This window comes from Rutidosis leptorrhynchoides, chromosome 6 (assembly GCF_046630445.1).
Source record: "Rutidosis leptorrhynchoides isolate AG116_Rl617_1_P2 chromosome 6, CSIRO_AGI_Rlap_v1, whole genome shotgun sequence".
NCBI lineage: Eukaryota > Viridiplantae > Streptophyta > Magnoliopsida > Asterales > Asteraceae > Rutidosis > Rutidosis leptorrhynchoides.
This window is the reverse complement of record NC_092338.1, coordinates 332,276,966-332,296,167: the sequence shown is the minus strand read 5'-3', so window position 1 is coordinate 332,296,167 and position 19,202 is coordinate 332,276,966. Positions and strand designations below refer to the sequence as shown.

General features: G+C 35.7%; 1 protein-coding gene and 1 non-coding gene across 2 annotated transcripts; one reads left to right on the top strand and one right to left on the bottom strand.

The window, feature by feature from the left end:
- Positions 1–3,475: 3,475 nt before the first annotated feature.
- On the bottom strand, positions 3,476–3,581 carry LOC139856293 (small nucleolar RNA R71). The gene has a single exon (XR_011761784.1). It is a non-coding gene; the product is annotated as a small nucleolar RNA R71 (small nucleolar RNA).
- Positions 3,582–4,627: 1,046 nt separating this feature from the next.
- LOC139854727 (uncharacterized) lies at positions 4,628–5,708 on the top strand. The gene is made up of 2 exons (XM_071844014.1): positions 4,628–4,859; positions 5,071–5,708. The coding sequence occupies exons 1-2, from the start codon at positions 4,628–4,630 to the stop codon at positions 5,706–5,708; spliced, it is 870 nt and encodes a 289-aa protein (XP_071700115.1).
- The last annotated feature ends 13,494 nt before the right edge of the window (positions 5,709–19,202 follow it).

Sequence of the window (19,202 nt, the reverse complement as noted above, 5' to 3'; positions counted from 1 at the left end):
AGCATAATCAAAAAGCATCTTGAAAACATACACAAACCATACTATTATTTCGGCATTATAACTGACTACATCATAGCATACGCTAAAGATAACTACTCGCTAATCATGGTAACAATATCACAAATCATAATAACTAAAGACGTTGTATAAAGACAAAGGATAGAAGTACCGGTAGATTAAAAGAGTTTCGAATACAAAAGTGACAACTTCAAACTCCAGACCGCTCATAATACAATCTTCGACGTTTTTCTCCGGGTACTAGGTTTACCGCACGAAGTCAAAGACCTTGAAAGTATGACTAATATTATAGAAAGAGAGAGAGAGAGAGAGAGAGAGAGAGAAGTGAATTGAAGTGTGTGTAAAAATGGATGACAAATGACCCTTAAATAGGAAAGATTTTGCTGTCATATGGCTGACAGGCTGTATGGCAAGCCGTATGGCCTAGCCGTATGACCTGGCAGCCCGTTTATTGTGCCCAGATACATGGCAGGCCGTTTCCCCTTGTGGCAAGCCGTATGTCTTGCCCTGGTCTGCTGTTTTTGCTGGATCATAACTTGATTTCCGGGGTCGTAACTTGTATTTCGCTGTTTTCTCTCTGGATTCTTCGTTGTAGCTTCGATTCTTTTGATTCTTTTTACACCAGATTCATAATCACTTGATCTTCGCTTTTAACCGATGAAGCGGGTATCTTGGCAATAAAGCTTGGAACTTTATTGTTTTTGGGCCTCAATACCGGGTTGAAAACGTGACTTTTTAGCCGATATCAAATATCCCACACTTAGACCTTTCTTTTCCTCAAGCAAACTTCTCATTTTTACTTCAAGAAATCTTTTCAGAGTTTCCTTTCTATTGGCCTAAGCGGTTTGCTTTTTATTATAAGAGTAAAAAGTAAGGTAAGTTATCTATGTTAGGGTTGAAACTATCTCTGCATGCATGCGAGGAGGTTATATGACTTAGGCTAGCTTTCATGAGTCACTCAAATCACACAAGTGTTTTGGGTTCCCTATAGATCTAAGAATTGGATTCACTCATAGCCAGTGATGTTGCACCCATTATCATAGGATTGATAAAGACTCAAATCCTTGCTACTAATGAAAACGGTAATAACCATAGCTTCTAGGTCATTTGTCAGTTTGGAAGGATGGAAAGGAATTTTTGAGTGGTGGTGAAGTTGTTTTAAGGGGTGTGAAAGGGTAATATAGTCTTTTAAAGACTTTTATTTTTAAATTTCAGAAATGAAAGATAGGTAGGAGTGCTGAAATTTTTGAGGAGCACCTTTGAACTTTCTCCCTTTGGAGTGATAGGCATTTTGCGGTCGAGTTCTTCTTCGACGTTTCTCTTTATAAGTTCTGCTTCTTTTTTTCAGAACTTTGAAAATACACATTTTTTTTGGAGATTCTATCTCGAGAAACTTTTTTGCCAGTAAAATTTTTGCAAGACCTTTGCCATGATACTTGAAAAGTTTATAGCATTGGGTTTTTGGAAGGAATCTCATTTTCTAGATTTTTTGAGTGATAGTAAAAATGATGTGAATGTGGTAGTGATATTGTGCATTTCACATATATTTAACATGGCAATATCCGTCATTTTTAGTCCATTTGGATACGGTTTTTGGTTATTATTCGCGGTTATTATGAAGACTGTGATTTTAAAGCCGAGAAGTGTTCATTCAATGTATTTATTAAGTTTATTGTGAGTTTACAGTAGGTTATGGGTTTGTAGTTGATTTGGGACGCAGTCAAAGCGAGTAATATGTAAAAACGATGAAGAAATGTTGCCTGCAGAAGTGCGCACCGCGCAAGAATATGTGCACCGCACATTATACCTTGCAACGAGACCCGCCAGGAATTAATTTTGTGCAGCTATTTTTCTTTACAAAAGCGCGTCGCGAAAAATACGTGCACCACGCAAATGGGTCAGCCAGATCAGTTGAACTATTTAAGGAAGCAGTTTTTGCCCTAAGTGATTATCTTTTAGTCAGCCGATTTTGAGAGCCTAAGAGACGAATTATGATGACTTTTGGGGAATTCCAAGGTCACTCAAATGCTTCAATCATTCCACTAACGAGGATCAATCCAAGCATCAATCAAGATTCATCGTGTTAGGTTGATTCCTTATTTATTAACAATGAATTCTTTTATGATTATTTCTTTGATTTCAATTGTTGCCATGATTTTTGGCTAGTTTCTTAATGTTTACTAGACTAATAAACCTATGTGTTGGATGTGATTTTCATTAATTGTTGGACTATAAGTATCTTGATTTGAAGTTTTGAATACATGAATGCATTTAATGACACTTGTTTTTTCGATTTAATTGATTATATGTTTGTTTGATAGGACGAGAGTTCATCAATTTAATATATATATTTTCAACTGGTTTGTCTTAATTGGTTGTTTGCTTAATCGGAGACAATAGTAAATTGAATTCAAAAGGCTAGACGAATTAGGTGTAAATCACTCACACCGAGTGTTGGTGTGGTTATTGATAACTACGAGAGTAGAATCATAATTTGAACCTGATTATCAGTTGAATTAACTTATCACATCTAGGAGGTCTTAAGTGACGGGGATTTCCGTGTTGTGTAATCTTAGTTGTTGTGTCTGCGCTGGAGAATTCTAGGTGGACCGATTAGGTAATTCACATGCTTTAGTCCACAATTTGAGCTTAATTAAATTGCATCCAGCACTAGGTGAAAAAGGTCTAGACGAACATTCGTTCTCTTATTTGATTTTACAACTATCTTGTCTATTTGCTTTAAAGCTTAAACGTAAAAATACCAAAAATATTGTCTTTCTTTGTTAATTAGTTCAAGTTATCATGGATTTGGCTAATCGTTAAATAGCCACAAACTCAATTATCTCGTACTTTCAATTTTCCTAGATTAATCTTAGTTTATTTCCGTTAGTTACAATCTTAATTCTCATTGGTAAACTGTCCTTGGAACGATCTTAGATTTACCAACTCTATACTATCACACGATCGGGTACACTACCCGTTAGTGTGTAGTAATCTTTAAACTGGTATTTCCTCAGTAACCAGTGGTACCTAATACTCCAGTTGTACCTAATATTCCAGTTCAGCAAGAGGTTCCCATAGTTCGTCAAATGGCACAACAAGGTCAGAGTATGGCGGAAAGGATGAAGGCCACCCGAGTTGGCCAGGGTAATGCGATCAGAACTCCGGAAGTCACTGATGATTTTGAGATTAAGGGCCCCATCATCAGCCTGATTGAGACCAAATGTCAGTTCGGAGGAGAGCCAAATGAGGATGCTAACGAGCATCTTCGTATTTTTCTGCAGATTTGTGGGTTGTTCAAGTCAAGAATGTCCATGATCATGTTATTTACTTAAAGCTTTTCCCATGGTCACTAAAAGGGGAAGCTAGAGTTTGGTTGGATAGTTTACCCGAGGGTACGATTGAGGATTGGAACACGTTGATGGAAAATTTTTTAAGCAAGTATTTTCCGCCACTCGACTTCAACAGAAGATTTCTTAGTTTTGTCAAAAGCCTAATGAGACTCTTTATGCTGCTTGGAATCGCTTCAGCCGTTTGTTGCAAGCTTGTCCTCAACACGTGTTAGATACCTTTCATAAGGTACATACTTTCTATAAGGGGTGTAACATTAGCACCCTTGTTACTATTGATCAAGCTGCACGGCGTAGTCTTATGGACAAAATAGAACATGAGGCTATTGAGATAATTGAAAAGAAAGCTGAGTAGTCTCATGAGTGGCATGAGGATGATGATTTGTCTCGTTCTTCTTCTTCAGTCACAAGCGCCAGTGCTTACGATGATTTTTCTTCTATTAACGCTAAGTTGGACAAGTTTGGTTGACACTTAGAAAAGATGGACAAAGACATTCATGGCATGAAAGTTGGGTGTGAATTCTGTGGTGGGCTTCATTTAGCTAAAGATTGTGATGGGGTTTGACTATGAATCAGAAAGAGGAAATTGTTTTTATTAGTCAACAAAACAACAGTTAGATTCAGGTAAAAGCTCAGTTCAACAGAAATTTCAATAATCCTTATAATCCTCAAGGAAATCAGGGTTCGAGGTTTCAACCAAGTTCTAGTGGGGGTTTTCAACAACAAGCTTCGGGGTATTTCCAGGAGCCCCAAGTTGAAGAGAAGAAGTCCAATCTTGAGGCTATGCTAGAAAAGCTTATGGTATCTCAAACTCAGCTCGTTACTATCGTTACTCAAACAAACGAGAAGAACGACTAATTGTTTAGAAATCAATAAGCCACTATTCAGAACCTAGAGAAGCAGATTGGTCAGATTGCTAATCAGAGTAATGTGAGGAAACAGGGGGAGTTACCCAGCCACACGGATACTAACCCAAAAAATAGGCACGTCAATGCTATTACTACTCGGAGTGGGTTAGCTTATGATCCACCAAAGAAGCCCGATGAGTATGATTTGCGGGTTCCATTAGTAGAAGAAAGTGAGTCGCTTATTGTTAGTGAACCGAAAGTGGTTAAGGGTCCGAAATAGGTGGTTGAAAAAGTTGTTAAGGTGCCGGAAACTGTTGCTGCTAAACCCCGTTGGTTAAAGAATATCAACCACCGCTCCCGTATCCGAGAAAACAGAGGCTAGAAAAGTTAGAGGCGAAAAAGTCAAAGTTTATGGAGTTAATTAAGAAAGTGAATGTCAACTTACCCCTTTTTGATGTTATTACGGGGATGCCCAAGTATGTTCGGTTTATGAAGAATTTTCTCACCAACCAGAAAAAGATGGAAAGCATTTCATCAGTGACTTTAAATGTAGCATATACAGCGGTGGTGCCAAACCAACTTCCCAAGAAGTTGAAAGATCTGGGTTATTTTACTATTCCTTGTTTATTGGGGGAGCTTGACTGTATGCGGACTTTGGCAGATTTGGGTGCTAGTATTAATCTAATGCCATACTCTATTTACCTTAAACTAGCACCCGGGGAACTTAAACTCATGCACATGGCCATACAACTAGTTGACCACTCTATCAAATTCCCTCATGGAATTATATAGAACATGCTAGTTAAGGCCGGGACATTGTTTTTCCTGCTGATTTTATTATTCTAGAAATGAAGTGGATGAAAGGATTCCACTTATTTTGGGTCGGACATTTTTAAATGCTGCTAGATGTCTTATTGATGTTTATGGCCAACAATTGACCCTTAGTACAGGTGACCAAAATGAGGCCTTTGCTATTAATAAGGCTTTAAAATACCCCGTGTACTTAGATGATACTTGTTATTATTTGCAAACCGTGGACACGCATGTTGAGTTTTTGCAGGAGTTTCTAGAATTGCAGGGAACATGTGAATGTGAAATAGCAAATGGTGAAGAAGATATGTTGGATGAGGTGGATTTGATGACCACCTTAATGGCCGAGGGTTATGAGCCAATCGAGAAAGAGCATAAGGAGTTGGAAAAAGCAAATGCATATAGGAGTAAAACTTTAATTGAAGAACCTCCTGAGTTAGAGTTGAAACCACTCCCGGAACATCTTGAGTATACTTTTCTACAGGAGGAGTCTAAACTCCCGGTGATTATTGCTGCTGATCTTTCTGTAAGTCAAAAATCTAAACTTGTTTTCGTGTTGAAAGCCCATAAACCGGCTATCTCATGGAAAATTCAGGATATTAAGGGTATAAGTCCCTCTTATTGTACACACAAAATTCTCATGGAAGATAACTTCAAACTGTGTGTGCAACGACAGAGGTGACTAAACCCGCACATGCAGGAAGTGGTTAAGAAGGAGATTGTTAAACTCCTTGATGCAGGTCTTATTTACCCTATCTCTGACAGTCCTTGGGTGAGTCCGGTTCAATGTGTGCCCAAAAAGGGTAGCATGCCGTCATCACAAATGAAAAGAATGAATTGATTTCTACCAGGACTGTCACGGGGTGGCGGGTGTGCATTGATTATCAAAAATTGAATGATTCCACCCGTAAGGACCATTTTCCCCTACACTTCATCAATCAAATGTTGGAGTGGTTGGTGGGGAAGAGCTTCTACTGCTTTCTTGATGGTTTTTTGGGATATTTCCAAATCCCTATTGCACCCGAAGACCAAGAGAAAACCACGTTCATGTTCTCGTATGGTACATTATCTTATCGACGTATGCCCTTCAGCTTATGCAACCTTCCTGCTATCTTTCAAAGGTGTATGGTGGCGATATTCCATGATATGATCGAAGACTGCATGGAGGTGTTTATCGATGACTTTTCAGTCTACGGAGATACCTTTGAGTCATGTCTTCGAAATCTAGAGCGTATGTTGATTCGGTGCGAAAAAGCCAATCTTGTGCTCAACTGGGAGAAATGCACTTTATTGTTCGGAAAGGAATAGTTCTCGGTCACAAGATTTCTAAAGTTGGAATTGAGGTAGACAAGGCGAAAGTTGATGTTATCGTCAGGCTTAAAGCCCCTACCGATGTCAAAGGTGTTCGAAGTTTTCTTTGGCACGCCGGGTTTTACCGACGATTTATTAAGGATTTTTCCAAAATTACCATTCCCTTGAATAAACTTCTCGAAAAGGACGCTCCTTTTGTTTTCTCGGAGGAGTGTCACAAAGCGTTTAATCTTCTCAAAGCAAAGCTCACTAATTCACCCATCCTTATTGGTCCGGATTGGTCTATGCCATTCGAACTTATGTGTGATGCAAGTGACTTTGCAATTGGATCCGTCTTGGGGCAACGTATTGGAAAACATTTTCAGCCCATATATTATGCTAGTAAGACATTGCAAGGAGCGCAACTTAACTATATCACAACCGAAAAGGAGCTCTTAGCAATTGTCTTCTTTTTTCACAAGATTCATGCATATCTCATACTAGCAAAGACGGTTGTGTATACGGATCACTCGACACTTAAGCATTTACTCACTAAACCCGAAGCTAAACCCAGATTGATACGTTGGGTCTTGCTTTTGTAAGAATTCGACATTGAAATCCGAGACAAAAAGAGTGCCGAGAATTTAGCGGCCGATCACCTTTCACGTCTTAAGAACCCCTCCCTTGAGGTTCTCGATGAGACTACTATTCATGATGATTTTCCCAATGAACATCTCATGAAAGTGGAAGAGTGTGAAGACCCTTGGTTCGTTGATTTTGCGAATTACTTGGTTGGAGGGTTCCTAGAAAAAGGTTGGTCACATCATAAGCGCAAGGAATTCTTTAGTGACCTTAAATACTATTTCTGGGAGGAACCTTATCTTTTTAGGCGATGTCCCTATGGGATGATCCGCCGATGTGTTTCCAGAGAGGAATGCACGCGCATTCTTGTCCAATGTCATCATGGACCTACGGGTGGGCATCATGGTCCCCAGATTACGGGGCGAAAAGTCTTTGAGGCCGGTTTTTATTGTTCTACTATCTTCAAGGATACCCACCGAATATGTCAATCATTCGATGCATACCAACGGGTGGGCCAAATCACCCAAAGAGATGAGATGCCTCAAAAAGTAATCCAAGTTCGCGAGGTTTTTGATATATGGGGGATTGACTTCATGGGCCCGTTTCCGAAATCTAATAATAAGCTCTACATTCTCGTTGCCATCGATTATGTATCAAAATGGGTTGAAGCTTAAGCTTTGCCTATAAATGATGCGCAAGTTGTAGTTTCATTTTTAAAATAGCTCTTTTCTCGGTTTGGTACCCCGAAATATTTAATTAGTGATCGGGGAACTCACTTTTGCAATGCTCAACTTGAAAAGGTGTTGAAACGATATGGGGTAACACATAAATTTTTCACATCCTACCATCCTCAAATGAATGGGCAAGTCGAAAACACCAACCGAGCATTAAAATGAATTATCGAAAAATGGTTGGATATAATCCAAAGGAGTGGTCATTTAAGCTTGATGATGCCTTGTGGGCATTTAGAACGGCGTACAAAACGTAAATCGGAACCACTCCATTCCATTTACTCTATGGAAAAGTGTGTCATCTCCCCGTGGAGATAGAACATAATTCTTTTTGGGCTCTTAAAACATGTAATCTTGATCTTAAAGAGGCGGGTCACCTCCGTTTAAGCCAATTGAATGAGTTGGATGAGTTGAGGCTAGAAGCCTATGACTACTCGTTGTTGTGTAAAGAGAGAACAAAGAAGTGGCACGATAGTCGTTTAAAAGATCCGAAAGAATTCAAGAAGGGAGATCGTTTCATTCTTTTCAATTCAAGGTTTAAGTTGTTTCCTGAAAAGTTGAAATCAAAGTGGTCGGGACCATTTGTGGTGAATAAAGTCTATCATCACGGTGCGATAGATTTGGTAAACTCGAAAGTAGAGGAATTCAAGGTGAATGGCCAATGGGTCAGGCACTAAGTTGATGGTTTGAAAAAGGTGAAAGATGAGGTTAAACTCATCTTCAACGCCAACAACGCCTAAAATTGACGTTAGCATTTTTTTGTAGAGTTTGTATAATTAGTGTATTTATTTTGTATATTTATGCTTGAAAAGGTGCAACATGATCAAAATTTATGCTTTAGATAATGGGAATGGGAATTGGAGGTTTTGAAATGAGTTTTGTGTGAAAAATAAGCGAAATTTGCACCTGGGCGATATGTGCACCGCGCAGAAGGGAGCACACCGCGCGTTTGTATTAAAAACTAGCTGAACGTTTATCACAACTTTTGACCATGTTTCACGTTATAACGCGCGCTGCACGATTTTTTTTGCGCACCGCGCATTTTTACTGACCTGAGTCCGTCGGTGGGCTGTTATAATTGACCCGAATTTTTTTATATCCCGAAAACAATCTAGGTTGCGGACGATTTCAAACCCTTTTTAGGGTCATATCTACTTGATGTAGTAGCGTAGGGGTACGTGATAGTACTATATTTTACTACGAAATACGTTACAAATTACACAAGTTTTAATTATTTATTTACAAATGGGATATACCTAAACCATGCTACAACACTATAGGCAGTGTACCTAATCGTAGAGTAGTATAGTTTTTAGTAAGTCCGGTTCGTTCCACAGGGAGCGGGCTTATTGCACACTATATTTTTAAACAACTATATTTGTACAAAATATATATAATTATATATAATAATATATAAAAGGGGGTTTACCGTTTAATGACCGGTTTGTCGATTTATATTTTAAGCGAAGCGTATAGTAAATGACGATATTTAAAAAACAATATAAAATAAATAACAATAATTAAAATGACAATAAATAAAAGTACGAGGAAATATGAAATAAAATATATTATGCTTATTTAAGCTTCCGTAACCATGATGTTTGACGTGTTGATTTTAAGTTTTATGCCCATGAGTTAATTGTCCTTTATCCTGGATTATTTAATATGTCCGTCTGGTTTTTGTCCATAATAGTCCATCAGTCATAAATATAAAGTGCGAGTGTCCTCATCAAATTATCCTTATACCCGAAGTTAAATATTCCAACTAATTGGGGACTTAAACTGTAACAAGGTTTTAATACTTTGTTTAATAATTACACCAGGATATCGACTGCGTGTAACCCAAGGTTTTAATACTTTGTTATCAATTATGCCAAGTGTCCTTGTACATAATTTCACCCCTGTTTTAATAATTCCATAGACTATTAATCCATTCCCGTATTCGGTTAAATGAACGATTATTCGTACATATAAATACCCCGCCCATCGTATCCGATCGAGTGTATATGGTTATTTATAGGGACGTCCAATTGTAAATCTTTATATTAAAATTAACAAACTATCATTTAGTTAAACAAATATAAAGCCCATTAATAGCTCATAGTCTAATTTCCACAAGTGTCGTTCTTTTGTCCAAACCCCAATTATGGTACAAAGCCCAATTACCCCGTCTTTAATATTTAGTCCAACATCATGATTACTTTGGCTCAAATAAGCATAATAATAACTTAAGTACGAGACATTAATTTAAAAAGGAGAACATAACTTATATTGAGTATTTATCGCGTAGTGTTACACGGACAGAATTTCGACTTCAAAACCCGTAAAAATAACATTTACATAACCCGAACTAATCTAATATAAAACTACCCTATACTATATATATATATATATATATATATATATATATATATATATATATATATATATATATATATATATATATATATATATATATATATATATATATTATATATTTATTTATTTATTTATTATATATTACAGAGGAGTATTATTATTATTATTATTATTTTTAAACTCGGAAGAATGCATGGCCTTTTATAGGCATTTCTGAAATTTCAAACTCCGCGAGTTGCGGCACTTTTACCCTTCAAACTCCGCGAGTCGCGGAGTTCGTAAATCCAGCTCATCCCAGTTTGGAACCTAGCATGTCGACATAATATATATATATAAATATAAAATATAAATAATTAATATAATTATTTATATATTATATTATATTCTTGTGCATAGTAGACTTGTAATTTTTAGTCCGTTGCGTCTGGCGTTGATAGCTGACTCATGTCCCGGTTCCGGATTTTCGAACGTCCTTGCGTACAATTTAATATCATGTACTTTACGTTTTGTAACTTGTACTCTTGTCATTTTGAGACGTTTCTCATCAATAAATTGAACCACTTGGATTGTATCTTGTACATTTGAGCTTTTTGGACGTTTTTGTCTTCAAATCTTCGTTTTCGCCTTTTGTCTTCGCACTTATTTATTTAAACAATTACAATGAAAATATAATACAATTACATATGAAAACCTATTATTTATGAGGGATATTGCTATGAAATATATGTTCCTTTTTAGCCTTATCAAATATCCCCACACTTGAGCGTTGCTTGTCCTCAAGCAATACATAACTTGAAATAATATAATACATCACACGAATCACTTCTTTAATCTTCACACTTTGTACATCAGTGATTTTGATATGGCGGTATAAATAATGATAGTAACGATAGAACCATGGTTAAAGGTGGGTGTGTCATCCACAGTTGCCTCGGGTTTAGGTCAACGACACTTGCAATCAAATAGCCGATTTACTTTCGGTTTCCAAAGCAAAGTGCACATTTGAAAGGCGGTTTACAGTCCCACATGACTATGAAAATGTAAATCCTTAAGGAAATTGGATCTTTATGAAAACAATTGATCTTTGAAAATTCAATCTAGCTTTTACCCTAGATAAGTTTTTCGGAATAACCCTTCACCGGTGTTGCAAAATATTTTTGTGGGTTTTGTGGGTTTCAGATTTGAAAATTTTAGCTCAAAACTTATGGTTTTGTGTCACCCACTTGCTAACCTTGTATTAGGAAAGCAACACGTCCAGTATACTTGCTCCGTATATTACCTTTCGGTAAACTACCGTCCAGTTGTAAAGGAAAGCGATGAACAAGAAACTGTTAAGACAATGTCTAATGACATGCATTTGATTATGGTCCACAAACGTGTCGGATGCTAGTACTATCCTTTGTAGGAGCAATAGTAAAGATCATCCTATGATTTTTCGGTCTGGCACAAGGTCCTGTCTCCGACCAAGCTATGCAACCACCATTCTTACGGTTGACACCCGATTTGGTTCAGGTGACCTAATGAATTCCAGGTGAATTTCTAGGATTTTACGTTCAATGGTAATGAACGCATTGAAAATAGGTTTTCAGAAAACAAATCGGTTTGTAATTTTTGATCAAAATATTTTCTCGTTCAAGCTCGAGTTTAGATATAATTGAATTTCATGAGTTTGTAATTCTCAATCTTTAAGGTCAATCTCAAGGATTGAGTAATATCAGGCTTAAAAGCTGATTTTTAATCTTTAAGGAGATTATCCTTTCTGGGGGTCTGATTCATTAGTCTTATCAAGCTAATTTGCATGGCGCCCTCCCCATTTTACGAGACAGATCCTCTCATGGTTAGGATAAGTCTGACCACATGGCGACCCTGTTTGATGCTGAGGTCCGTGGATTTCCTGCTGATTTTAGTGATGACTTTTCTAGATTTTTCGTCAACCTACTGCTGGTCTGGACGACAACTTCCTGACCTAAATCAAGAAGCGAGTGTCTTTTTCGGAAGACTTTACTTCCTTTTAATGATGGAATTGATTCATCGTGTAGATCCATTTTTTCTTTTCTTTCATCGGGTAAAACAGTTAATTTAGTCCAAAACAAAAGCACCTGCAATAACTTTACGGAAACATGTGATAGATAATTTTTTATTGAATAACTTGGTATATTCTTCCCACACTTGGCTTTTATTTATTATGTTCTTTGCCTTTTTATTCTCTTATATTCCATTTTAAATGAATTCAAGTGTTTTGAGTTGTTTCTCAATTTATGTCCTTTCCGAGGTAACGATAATTTCGGTATTAACACCTAGTTTTCATTGTTCATAAATATGTATAATCATGATTTTGAATTCATTTAGTTGAAAATTTTTTAAATTTTCACAAAATTTGGCAAATAAAACCAAGTGTAAACCCGAGAGAATTTATAATCCTTCCCCACACTTAAGATCATGCAATGCCCTCATTTGCATGAAATCAGACTATAATTATAAATTCATGAGGGTGATTAGTGTAGAAAGTAGTTAAAGATACCATAAAATTGCAGGATGATAGATGGTGCACCTCATCGTTCATTCCTTCTTGTTTTATCACACATGTTTTTCTTCAAAAACGGTTGCTTTTCTGAACTGTTTGATAATTTTTGAAAATGCGTCTTTTACCCTAATAGTGCATTTTTATTAACTAGTTATGCACTAACCCGAACCCCTAATTTAACGTTAAGTGGGGTTAGACTTCCCCACACTTAGCTGACGACATGTGAAGTCGGTAGAATAAGTTCCACGAATTAAAATAGTGAGCCAGTTATTTATATCTCGGGTGGTGTATGATATATCAATGGGTTTAAAGTTTAGACTCACCCGATCGTCACTACTTAATTCTTTTTTAAGTGTAGCTTTTAGTAAATGGATATGTCTCTTTTCTGGTTCTTGGTCAAATGGATCGATATACACCGACATACATATTATAGGGTGAACAATTTCTAACGTTTCCTTCCTTTTATTCTCGAGATCAAAGTTTTCACCTCTATTACCCAATTGGGTGAAATCCGAGGTGTCATTATCTATTACAGCTTGTAGTTCATCTTCGGTAGATGACTCGTCTATTGAGAATATTGGTTTGGAAGGTTGTGGAATGGTGAAATTCGGGATTGGAGTAGATTCTTCTTCATTAACGGTACTTATCGATCCCACCACTTTGGTCTCGGGGGTAAAATTTTCAACGTTATCGTTTTCCTAAGAGTACCAATTTATCACCCTTACTTCTTCTTCATCCATAGATGGATCGATGATTTCATCGGTAGAGGCTAATGTGTCAATATGTTGTGAAATTGGTAAGACTGAATAAAAAGTATATCGGGATAGTTGGTGATTTCGGAGCTCTCGAATTCATCAAAATTCGATGATATGAGATTTTCTTGCACAATACTCCTCAGATTAACAGGTGTGTAATCTGATAGAGTTTCAGCTTGCCGATTTACAAACTCTCTCATTTGTTCATTTTGAGCATCGAGTTCTTCGAGTTTGATTTTCATATAATCTAAAGAATTTTCAGGCACATAATTTTCCTCGTCTTCTGGTTGTTGAGTTTGGATATATTCTTGTGAATAATCCCAATTAGAATTGTATTCCTCATAATCATTCCATTCAGGTTCCATGGGTGCATAATTTTCTATAGGAACGTAATAATAACATTCCCATGTTGAGTGATAATCTCCACAGATTTCACAACCAGTTATTGTTTCGTCATTCGTGATCCAAGATTGACCGAACGAATTGTCATCAACATCCTTTTGAGAGTATTGATTAAATTGATTTCGGATGTCATAAAGAGTTTCCAAAATATTCTCGAGATTTTCCATAATGCGCTTATTACCAAATTTTAGCTACAATGTGGTGCATTTACTTAATTATCTTATTAGTTATAAAAATAAAAATTATATAAGTTATCAAATTAATAGACTTTTCTGCTTTTGCCCACGTTTCGAATAGCCAATAGATGCAGCAGGGAGCCAGAACCCTTTAAATCGGAAGCTCACAACTCAGCCACTAACAAATCCAACTATTACTACGAAGCAGAAAATTTGAATGTCTATCAATTTAACCGCTTAAAATAATTTTTTGTTGAAATTTTAGAGAAATTATAGAGAAGAAATAGAGAAAATTCGAAGTCCTAAAAACTAGATCGTTGAGAAATAAGAAAGAAAAAAAAATACGCGTCGAAAAATGTCGAAAAATAAAAATAAGAAAGAAAAACGTCGAAACTTAAAAGTCTAAAAATTATATCTAAAAAGTTGCGCCTAAAGGTCTAAAGGTAAATACAATTTTATTTAGAAAACGGCAATTACTTAAAGGCACTAAAATCTATTTAAAACTAAAGCGAAAAACGGCGTCGCAAAATTCCAAAGCGCCTAAATCTTAATCTAAAGAAAAAACACTTAAGGGATTTTACGGCAAAGCCTAAGAATCTATACATATAAAATAACTACGGAAAAACTAATTTTAAAACTAATTGCGAACAAAAAATATACAAAATATTATGATTACACTAGATAAAAGGATACAAATTATAAAAAGTGATAAAATTACTTATTTTTATAAAAAATATTATTTTTATATTTTTATTTTTATATTTTATAAAAGTATTAATTTTTTATATATTAAAACTAAATATAATTAATTATAACTAATTAATTTAAAAACTTAAACTAAATAATAATAATAATAAAGTAATTAGGGTTAAATAATAATAATAATTAATAATACCCCGTAATTAATGCTTTTTAGGGTTTCTTTGTGGCCTGACAGGGCGGATCCGCGAGTCGCGATGTCCCGTTCCAGAAAATCTCCGCGAGTCGCGGAGGTTGAAAAAACGTTTTTTTTTTTAATTTTATATTGTTTTTCTAAAAATATATAAAAATATATTTATACAAAAATAAATTAAAAATATAGCCTTTCGCCGATTTCCCCGGCAGCGGCGCCAAAAACTTGATGTAGTAGCGTGGGGGTACGTGATAGTACTATATTTTACTACGAAATACGTTACAAATTACACAAGTTTTAATTATTTATTTATAAATGGGATATACCTAAACCTTGCTACAACACTATAGGCAGTGTACCTAATCGTAGAGTAGTATAGTTTTTAGTAAGTCCAGTTCGTTCCACAGGGAGCGGGCTTATTGCACACTATATTTTTAAACAACTATATTTGTACAAAATATATATAATTATATATAATAATATATAAAAGGGGGTTTACCGTTTAATGACCGGTTTGTCGATTTATATTTTAAGCGAAGCGTATAGTAAATGACGATATTTAAATAACAATATAAAATAAATAACAATAATTAAAATGACAATAAATAAAAGTACGAGGAAATATGAAATAAAATATATTATGCTTATTTAAGCTTCAGTAACCATGATGTTTGACGTGTTGATTTTAAATTTTATGCCCATGGGTTAATTGTCCTTTATCCTGGATTATTTAATATGTCCGTCTGGTTTTTGTCCATAACAGTCCATCAGTCATAAATATAAAGTGCGAGTGTCCTCGTCAAATTATCCTTATACCCGAAGTTAAATATTCCAACTAATTGGGGACTTAAACTGTAACAAGGTTTTAATACTTTGTTTAATAATTACACCAGGATATCGATTGCGTGTAACCCAAGGTTTTAATACTTTGTTATCAATTATGCCAAGTGTCCTTGTACATAATTTCACCCCTGTTTTAATAATTCCATAGACTATTAATCCATTCCCGTGTCCGGTTAAATGAACGATTATTTGTACATAAAAATACCCTGCCCATCGTGTCCGATCGAGTGTATATGGTTATTTATAGGGACGTCCAATTGTAAATCTTTATATTAAAATTAACAAACTATCATTTAGTTAAACAAATATAAAGCCCATTAATAGCCCATAGTCTAATTTCCACAAGTGTCGTTCTTTTGTCCAAACCCCAATTATGGTACAAAGCCCAATTACCCCGTCTTTAATATTTAGTCCAACATCATGATTACTTTGGCTCAAATAAGCATAATAATAACTTAAGTACGAGACATTAATTTAAAAAGGAGAACATAACTTACATTGAGTATTTATCGCGTAGTGTTACACGGACAGAATTTCGACTTCAAAACCCGTAAAAATAACCTTTACATAACCCGAACTAATCTAATATAAAACTACCCTATACTATATATATATATATATATATATATATATATATATATATATATATATATATATATATATATATATATATATTTATTTATTATATATTACAGAGGAGTATTATTATTATTATTATTTTTTTAAACTCGACAGAATGCATGGCCTTTTATAGGCATTTCTGAAATTTCAAACTCCGTGAGTTGCGGCACTTTTACCCTTCAAACTCCACGAGTCGCGGAGTTCGTAAATCTAGCTCATCCCAGTTTGGAACCTAGCTTGTCGACATAATATATATATAAATATAAAATATAAATAATTAATATAATTATTTATATATTATATTATATTCTTGTGCATAGTAGACTTGTAATTTTTAGTCCGTTGCGTTGGGCGTTGATAGCTGACTCATGTCCCGGTTCTGGATTTTCGAACGTCCTTGCGTACAATTTAATATCATGTACTTTGCGTTTTGTAACTTGTACTCTTGTCATTTTGAGACGTTTCTCATCAATAAATTAAACCACTTGGATTGTGTCTTGTACATTTGAGCTTTTTAGACGTTTTTGTCTTCAAATCTTCGTTTTCGCCTTTTGTCTTCGCACTTATTTATTTAAACAATTACAATGAAAATATAATACAATTACATATGAAAACCTGTTATTTAGGAGGGATATTGCTATGAAATATATGTTTCTTTTTAGCCTTATCACTACTCTTTTACACCAACAATTACACACATAACACATATGCATCTTCAAGGATTAAAATCTAGGGTTTTTCCAACTTCAAATTCGTGTTAATTTTTTTGCAATTACTTGTGAAACATGAATTCTAGGGTCCGTTTCTTCTTCCCATTTACTTAATTTCATCTTTATTGTTACTAGTTATGCTTAATTTGATGATTAATTAAAGTTCAAGTGTGGGGTTAACCCTAATTCGTTTTATTGCTTGATTATTCAGATGATTAGTGTTAATAATGCCTAATATGCTATCTTTATATGATTTTTACATATGATTAGTGCATATAATTGATGTTAGGGTTTGAATTGAGATTAAATCTGAAATTGGTGTTTTGAATTTGGGGTTTTTGTTTGAAAGATGGTTAATTGTTATATGAGAAGTAGTTCATGATAGTGTGGGGTAATTTGAGCGGGTCAAGTGTCAAGTTAGTTGATTTTTGATGATTTGTGATAAATTGTGAATGGAGATGATGTTTTTGAGTATGTTTAGGGTTTATGCATATGTTAAGGTTGTTTTAAAGATGACTTGAATTGGCTAAGTCTTATGTTCATGAATTGTTAAGCTTACGTTGTTTTAGAAAGGAATTTTCTTGATATTATTATGCTAGCTTTTCATGTTAACATGCCATGATATTGTTTTTGAGGATTTAGTTGGTTGAATTTTGAAAAGAAAAGATAGTGTTGTTTTTAAACGTGCTCTTGTGTGACGTTAATATTAGAACAAAAGAGAAAATTAATAAACAAGAGAATGTTTGCTAGCTGTTTATTTTTGTTAACACCAACTTTTCGAGTTTTGTGGTTGTTTTGTTGGTATTGTTTGGTGAATGCAGCGACGAGGAAAGCGTACGAAGACCGCTCTAGGTTCTTCAGCGCAGCATCAACAGGAGGATCCAAGGGATTGGCTTGAGTATGTAAGGAACGAGTTTCCGACCCAGTTTGAAAGGGTGAATAGAAGAGTTATGGGGGTGACTTGGTATTTTGAATGGATGTATCTTGAGGAGGCGGAAGTCAATAATGATTTTGATGAGGTTTTGATGTTATTCTATAATAACACGATTCTCCATCCATGGGAGAGGGTGTTTTTGATTCGTTATTCAGTTTACCCATTGTTGTGCAAAGAGTTTTTCTCTTCCTTAGTGGTAACAAGAACTCGGGATCCGAATGAGAAAATTTTTATGAGGTTTCGTTTAGGTGGAAGAGATCAATCGTTGAGTCGGGTTCAAATTGCTCGAGCTTTGGATTTGTATCCAGAGTTGGATAATGCACGACTTCCGAATTATTTGATTAATACTGAGTTCTACAAGCAAGAACCTTTTAATAGTGTTTCATTTTGGGGAAGTATAATGGGAGGTGATGTATTTAATGCCGAGAGGATAAACTATGAGAAAATTAAGCTTCCGTTTGATCGTTTCTTACAAAGGTTGATTGCTTGTACGTTTAATGCACGGGTAAACGGGAACAAAAAACCAAATAATAAGGATTTGTGGTATATAGATCAAATCAAAAGGGGACGACGTATGGATATTGTTGGTTCTATTGTGGTGTACTTGAGTAAATGTGAAGGGGAAACGGAATAGGGAAAGAAGTTATTGGGTGGTCATTATATCACCAAATTTGCTAAGTTGTTGAATGTTGATTTGAGTAGGTTAGCCCCTACGGATCAGGATATGCCAGTGTTTGGTGCGACATTTTATTGTAATGGAAAGATTTTGATGTCAGGGTTCGAGAATAGGTTGGTTCTATACCGAGACCCAGTTAGGTCAGGTGCAACAGGTACGAGTGCAGCTGGGGCTATAGGTGGTTCAGCATCGGGACGAAGTGCTGGAGCTAGTCCGTCAGCTAGTGTGTATTTTGCGGGTTCTTGGTATCCGAGTCAGGAAGGTTGGGATTGTTTAATTAATAGCGTGAATCGAATGGGTCTGGATTACGGTGATGTCACTGGTCAATTGGAGAATCATTTGGTTCAATATGGTGTTGATCAGTCGGATAATGTGGAGTTTCAGAACGAGGTTCGAAGGTATCATGTTGCAGTTGAGAAACATAATGATGAGGTTCGAAGGTATAATGATCAAATGTGGCAAATCCAATAAAGGTAAGAGGAGCTTGCGAGAGCTAATTATTATGATACTTGTATGATGGCCTATGGTGTTGATTGGGAGCGCCATAATTCGTGGTTGTTCTTTTCTAATCCGAACCAGTATTATGCTACTTCGAGCCAAGAGTCGGTCTACTATTATGATCAGAACCGTCCTGAGAACCCACCGCGTTACAATGCGAGAGCAACGATGAGGGACGCACAGT